Source organism: Chrysochloris asiatica, unplaced genomic scaffold (assembly GCF_000296735.1).
Source record: "Chrysochloris asiatica unplaced genomic scaffold, ChrAsi1.0 scaffold00032, whole genome shotgun sequence".
Taxonomy (NCBI): Eukaryota; Metazoa; Chordata; class Mammalia; order Afrosoricida; family Chrysochloridae; genus Chrysochloris; species Chrysochloris asiatica.
The window spans coordinates 17,754,732-17,761,862 of record NW_006408550.1 but is presented as its reverse complement, the minus strand read 5'-3'; the positions used below and the strand labels follow the sequence as shown (position 1 = coordinate 17,761,862).

At 38.9% G+C, this 7,131-nt stretch overlaps 1 protein-coding gene across 1 annotated transcript in view; it reads right to left on the bottom strand.

Moving 5' to 3' along the window:
* CPED1 (cadherin-like and PC-esterase domain containing 1) overlaps positions 1-7,131 on the bottom strand; it is a 429,690-nt gene that overhangs the window by 378,560 nt on the left and 43,999 nt on the right. The window contains exon 2 of the mRNA XM_006859362.1: positions 3,546-3,729. Coding sequence (XP_006859424.1) covers positions 3,546-3,729 — 184 coding nt within the window. The remainder of the gene's footprint in view (positions 1-3,545; positions 3,730-7,131) is intronic.

The window sequence follows — 7,131 nt, the reverse complement described above, 5'->3', positions numbered from 1 at the left end:
AACAATAGTGAGGTTGGCCCAGGATCAGTCAGTGTTTCGTTCTGCTGCGCATAAGGTCACTATGGGTTGCTACTGACTCGATGGCACAACAACAAAGCAACAACAACAAAGTTAATCTTAAAGTACAGGAACAGATACCTTATGATCATCAAGGGAGAAGAGCACAAGTAGAATGTGGGGCTCTATCCAGAGAAGCAAGTGACACCAGAAATGGAGGCAGAGAGAGGGAGCAGTTGTGGGCTCTAGACACAGAGAAACAGGCTGTGTGCAGGCAGCCAGGAGGCAGGCTTGCAGAGTGTGTGTCCTTTGGTTGTTTAAATGATAATATATTCCTGAGTGGTTTTATGCACATCCCCATAAAAGGGAACAGAAGCAAATACTGTTGAAAGATGATACAAGGAAGAGACTGTAATCATTGTAATGAAACAATGAGTGTAAATCTGATGTTCTCCCATGTTAACTATCATTCAATTCACAATAAAAACTTTAAGGAAAAAAAAGGAAAGTGGTAGAAGGGACAGGTAAAATTGGAAAAATATATTTTAGATTGAGCTTTCTATGAACAAGAAGATATTTTATAAATGTATCAGGTCTGTACCTGAGTCCTTATTAACATTTGTGGGCTTTATGTGATATTTCCAAACCTTGAGTTTGACAAATAACAGAGAATTCAATGGTAATCTAGAAGTGGAGAAGGGTTTCCAGGTCATTCCGAATTGTTTCCACTTCTGTCAAACTACTCACTTTGGGGACATTAATACAAGCTCATGCTTTCTACTGATGTAGAACATAGAAAGATAACCATGCTGAGATACAAGATCAATATGTGAAACAAGAGCAAGATGAACTGTCCAAGAATCAAATCCTTAGAAAATGTTCATTGTAATAAGTACTTGAAAGATTAAATCTGTAGCCATAGAAAACGCACTGCAATTTAAAAATGTTTTTTTCTATATGTTAAACAATCCCGAGGAGGTTAGGTTACAGTCAGAGAACTTCTTTCTATCAGGTATTCAATGCACATTATTCTCACAGTGAAAACTGCAAAATCAAGTGAAAAACCAGAAATCAATTTTCCATACTCATGAAATGTGAAATTGCTATCCTTTCTTGAGGCATATCCAGAAGTAATCTCTTACCGTACAGAGTCAAAGAACACTCAGGAAGTGGATGTTTTCAAAGCTGCGGTAAAGTGTGAAAAGGAAGCCAAGTCAGCATTTACACTGACAAATTCTGGTGTTACCATGTTGTTATCCCAAGCACTGGACCCAGTCTTCCTTTGGCTGCCAGATTCCATTGCCTTCAGGCTGTCTTTGCACTTCCTTGATATCTGGAAGCTGCAAAGTAATCCTCCTTTTTCTTATAAAATTGACGCCAGAATACCAAGGGAGACAGGAGATGTAGTCCATCTGTTTTGCAGCTGAAGAAAATTGAAAATTGGAATTGACATTGCATGTTAGTTGAGATGCACAGAGAACCCATGCTGTGCCCATAGAAATTCAGAAGCAGCGCCATGGGAGGAGTAAAGACGGGCATGTTGGAATTGAACTAAAATTTAACTGAAATTCAATATCAATTTCAATTTCAATTTCAATTTTTTCCAGTTGCAAAACAAACAGATTATATCGCCTTTTTTCTTTGGTTCCTTGCAGTTTTATAAGAAGAAAAAAGGTTGCTTTGGGACTCCTGGTGATGTGAACAGTAATTGCTCAACTGGACGCAGAGGTGCCTTGTAAGAAAGGACTGGTGAGCTGCATCTGAACAAGTGAAATCCCCATAAAGTACAGCTCTTCTCTGTACCCAAGGGGTCACCAGGAGTGCAGGGTAGATCATTATGTATTATGGCCCTTCTAACCATATTGTTCCATTCTATGGTGTGGCATTGTAGAATAAGCACTAGACTGCCAACCACAAAGTTGCTGGTTCAAATCCACTAGCCACTCCTTGGAAATCCTATACAAGGTCACTACGGATTGGAACCAATTCCACAGAACTTAACAACAACAACAACAATGCCTGTGATTATGGACCCATTTTGAAGTGAGTTGTTAATAAAGCGGGATTATGATAGGACTCAAGATTAAGATGGAGTTTAGAAACCCTATACAGGGTCGCCATGGGTAAAAACAAACTCGACAGCACTTAACAACAACCGAGAATTAAGGAGTCCTGGTGTAGCACTTTAGGATAAGCACTGGTCTGCTAGCCAAAAGGTCACCTGTTCAAACCCACCAGATACTTCTTGGAAACCCTATACAGGGTCACTGATTTGGAACCAACTTTATGGTACTTCGCAGCAACAAGTATTAAGTCTACCCCAACCTCACTAGAAGTTGTGACTCAATTCGCCACCCTTGATTTTCTTTGAGGGCATGGTCTGAGTTTAACATATAGGAAGGCTTTGGCAAAGTTTGTTCTGAGTCTGAATCTTGCATGTGACTCATCACATCAGAGCCCAGTTCATGGGATTTATGGCTCATGGCCTGACTTGATTCACCAGCTCCCACAGCCTCATGAATCAACAGCCTATAACTGGACCTGCCAATTATAATTGGACCTGCCAATTTGGTTTCCTCAGCCCTAGAGACTACGTGGGTGAAGAGAATCCTCCAGAAAAGCCTCTGAACTACGGATGTTAGACTTGTTAGTTTCTACTGTTGTGTAAGCCTTCTCCTCGACAGTTCTGAAGAGATGCTGCAGCGTATTGCAGAACCCTGGGACAGGAGGGAGGAGAGGAATGTGATTGATATCAAGGACAATGGAGTAGTATAATGCATTGGGAAAGTTGGACATCTGGGATATCTTTAACCTCTACCTCATAGGGACCAGCCTGGTGCTTATCTTTCTAAAAGAAATTATTCATGCATTGAGTCAGAGGTGACTATGGCAACTTGGGCTACAGTGCAGTTTCCAGTGGGGTCATAAATGCAAAGCACAGCGTGGCAACTGTCATTTTTTTTTTGCTCAAGAAATGTTAGCTGCTCTGGTTATTGTCCTTTCTGACCCTCATCATCTCTTCAACTTTCCTCTCAAGTATCTTGTTTTAAAACTTACCTAATATTTTTCTCTTCAAATGATAGAAATAAAAGCACTTGACTAGTAATGGAGTCAGTGATTAATACCCACACCTCTTTTGCATTATAGCCAATCTGTGAATCACATTTAAACTGGCTTCTTAAAACAATTTCCAGCACATTCTATTTACAGTTGGATGAAATAGCAATTTTCTTAAAATATAGAGCAGTTTGATCCTAGGCAGAACATGTATTCAGATTCATAAACAAATATTTTATGCAGCATTTAAATATGAACCATACAATCCAAAAATGCCACAAAAATATAAACAAAATAAATTTAGGAATAAAGCTATAGCTAAAAAAAAAATCAAAAGGAAAGAAAAGGAGCTACGTTTTCTATGATACAAGGAAGTGATCATTGGTAAAAATTTGCTTTTGTGAATTTCTTTAAAGGAAGACTGTATCACAATGAAGAAATTGTTTAGCATTACATATCAGGCAACTTTGGTAGTTAGTTATTATTCTGACCTTGTTCTAAGAGCCCCAGCCCAAGAACAGCATCCTGCATTTGTTCAACAACGACAACAGTGTAACCGTGTTGAGTGAGAATGTGCTGGAGGAGTTGAACTTCTGTTTTGCTGGAGGAAGGAGGTCTGTAGAGCATGGCCCTTCTGCCGTGGCTGCCAAAGTGTGTGGCGATTGATTCTTCGATCTAAGAAAAGAAAGAAGGCATAAACATTCCAGAGGAAAAGTAATTCTTTCCCTTGAAGGGCATCATTGATACAAATCAAGGAGCATTCCAGGAGGTAGTCCATACGTTTTAGGGATTCTCTGAAGGGCTAACAATGACGAGCCAACCTCGTAAGTGAGAACTGAGGGTGAACTGAATGTTTCTATTACAGAAAGATCACTCACGGGCTATGAAAAGAGAGAAATTCTAGCGGAATACTGCCGCATACAAATGGATCAACTCCAGCTGAAAATAAAGATTAAGAATGGTAGTACCTAACATCTGAATTGTGTTCCTATAATGTCCTTCTGTCAAATTACCTTTTAACAGTTCTTTGACATATAAACATGGTAGAGGAAATGGACTCAACGAGAATGGCATGCTAAGGAAGGGAAGGGCAGAGAAGCAAACTCACTGCTCTATGGAGGTAGACCATAAAGATGGCTGCTTCTCTCACTATGAAATAGAGAAATAGGAATGCTTCCCAGTGGGACAGAATGACTCTCAAGTGGCGGAAGAGGGGAGTTACTACACTATAATACTTGTGGTTTCTTTCGTTGTTTCCCTCAAATAAACATACCTCTCTCTAATAATGATTCTTAGTACCATTAGTATTGGAAACACATTTGAATCTAAAGAATGCTGAAGTTTACATTCATTTTAGGGTGCAAAGGAAGATAGATAATATGTGTTTTTCTAAAACTTGAGATTAAACGTTGATAAAGGGAAGACATTTTTGATTACTGGAAAGAACAATGAGGTTGCATGGGGATAGGGCAAAAGTGGAGGGAGACTGAAGAGGAAGAGTCAACAAACAAGACAGAGGAAAAGGATAGGAAAGAAGAGGTAAAACATAAAACTATGAATATAAATTTCTTTTAGTGGCCGCTCTAAATAAAACTATCCATTTATTGAAACCCAAATACAATACATACCATGTTTTTTCACTACTTAAATTACTTCATGAAAGCGACCCTGTATAGGGCTTCTGAGGGGCAGCTGGTGAGCTTGAACTGCTGACCTTGCGTTCAAACTGACTTTACAGTCCAGCACATTAGCCCACATCAATCTAATTTTTTAACATCTTGTGTGAACATCTGAGAATGGTACATCAGCAAATTGTGTTTATAGCATTGTATGAAGTACATTTTAATAATGATGAAACAAAACAAAATAAAGCAAAATCCACTGTTTTGGATGGATTATGATTTTAGCAAGTTTTAGGGTTTCTGAGGCTGTAAATCTTTATGGGAGCAGAATAGACATGCCAATAGACATGACTCCATGTTATTATTAAGAAAAGAAAAGACCCTTCTTTTCCTTTACACCCTGTTACCGCTCTGTGCCTGTGCCTCCCTCTGCCTTCTATTTACTCCTCCTTCTTCTCTTCATTTATTAATCTAGCAAACTATAAATTATCCTTAGGTAATCAAACATTGTTCTCTTGGAAAGTTTTAATTAAAATACATACTTCCACTAGCACTTGTGAAAGGAAATTGTGTCTCTCCACATATGAGCTCTTTACTATCAAGGCCTATACAGGTAGTCCCTGGCATACAAGGTATTCGAGTTACAACTAACTGCATTTATGTCTGTTTCTTTTCTTTTCTTTTTTTTTTTTTTGGTACATCTTATCATTAATAAGGAGTCTAGTGGTGCTATAGGATAAGCACTGGACTGTTAAACGCAAGGTTGGTAGTTCAAACCCCCCAGCTGCTCCTCAGGAGAAAGATGAGGCTTTCTGCTCCCATAAAGATTTACAGCCTCAGAAACCCTAAAACTTGCTAATATCATAATCCATCCAAAACAGTGGATTTTGCTTTATTTTGTTTTGTTTCATCATTATTAAAATATACTTCATACATTGCTGTGAAACATAATTTGCTGATGTACCGTTCTCAGATGTTCACACAAGATGTTGAAAAATTAGATTAATGTGGGCTAATGTGATGGACTGTAAAGTCAGTGGGAACCACAAGGTCAGCAGTTCAAGACCACCAGCTGCCCCCCAGAAGCCTTATACAGGGTTGCTGTAGATCGGAGCTGACTCTATGGCACTTAACAATAGCAATAATAAAATAGAATAATAGTGAAAACTAAGAAGAAGAAGAAAAGAGAGATTTGACTTATATCAGAACTAACTTACAATGAGATTGTTGGAACATTATCACAGTAAATTGGGAACTATCTGTTTCATTTGTGCATCCTATGTGAATCACAGTACACAGGACACAATATAGACTAATGCATACAGGTCCTCAGCAAAATAATGGACTTCAGTGTTATATCAAAATCTTTGACAGATATATATGGTGAGGAAAAAAATAACATGGTTAGATGACAAGCCTCTTGAATGCAGGAGTCATATTCTATTTTTCATTCCAAACAAGTTGTTGTCATCTGACATTTAATAGACACAGTATTGTGTTGTCTGTTGTGGAGTTCAACTATAGAGCTTGATCCCCTGACTCAGCACTGTTTGTAGGACATTGGCTAACACCTTCCTCCAAAGAGGACTATGAGGGTTAATGAGTCAGCATGTGTAGAGTCCTGGTGTGGTGCTGTGGGCTAATGCATCAGACTGCTAAGTGTTTTAACTGCAAAGTTGCTGGTTCAAGCTCACCAGCTGCTCCTTGGAAGCTCTATTTAGGGTCTCTGTGGGTTGGAATTGACTTAATGGCACTTAACAGCTACAACATGTGTACAGTATTGAAATGTGCCTGCTACATGCAAAATATGTTATACATTATATGTACATATGTTGTTGTAAAGAGCAGTGGAGTCGGTTTCAACTGACAGCAACTCTATACAGGGTTTCCAAGGAGTGGTTGGTGAGTTTGAACTGCCAACCTCATGGTTCAAACCTACCTTATGGTCCAGTGCTGCTTTATCCCACAGTACCACCCCAAGACTCTCTCTCTCTCTGTGTATATAAATGTGTGTGTGTGTGTATATATATATATATATATATATATACATATATATACATATACATATATATATGTTGTTATTGTTAGGTGCCATCAAGCTGGTAGCTTCAAGGCCAGGATAGCCAGACTTCGTCTCTAATACTTTGGACATATTGTCAGGAGGGACCATTAACTGGAGAGGAATATCATATCCAGGACTGGGCACTGTTTCGTTCTGTTATGCATAGGGTCACGATGAGTCTCCTCTTCAAGGAGCACTCTGGCAATACTTCTTCCAACACAGATCTGTTGGTGATTTTGGCAGCCCATGATACTTTCAATATTCTCCTCCAACACCATAACTCAATTGCATAATTCTTCTATGATCTTCCTTATTCACAGTTCAACTTTCACATGCATATGAGGTTATTGAAAATACCATGGCTTGGTCAGGAGCACCTTAGTCCTCAAGCTG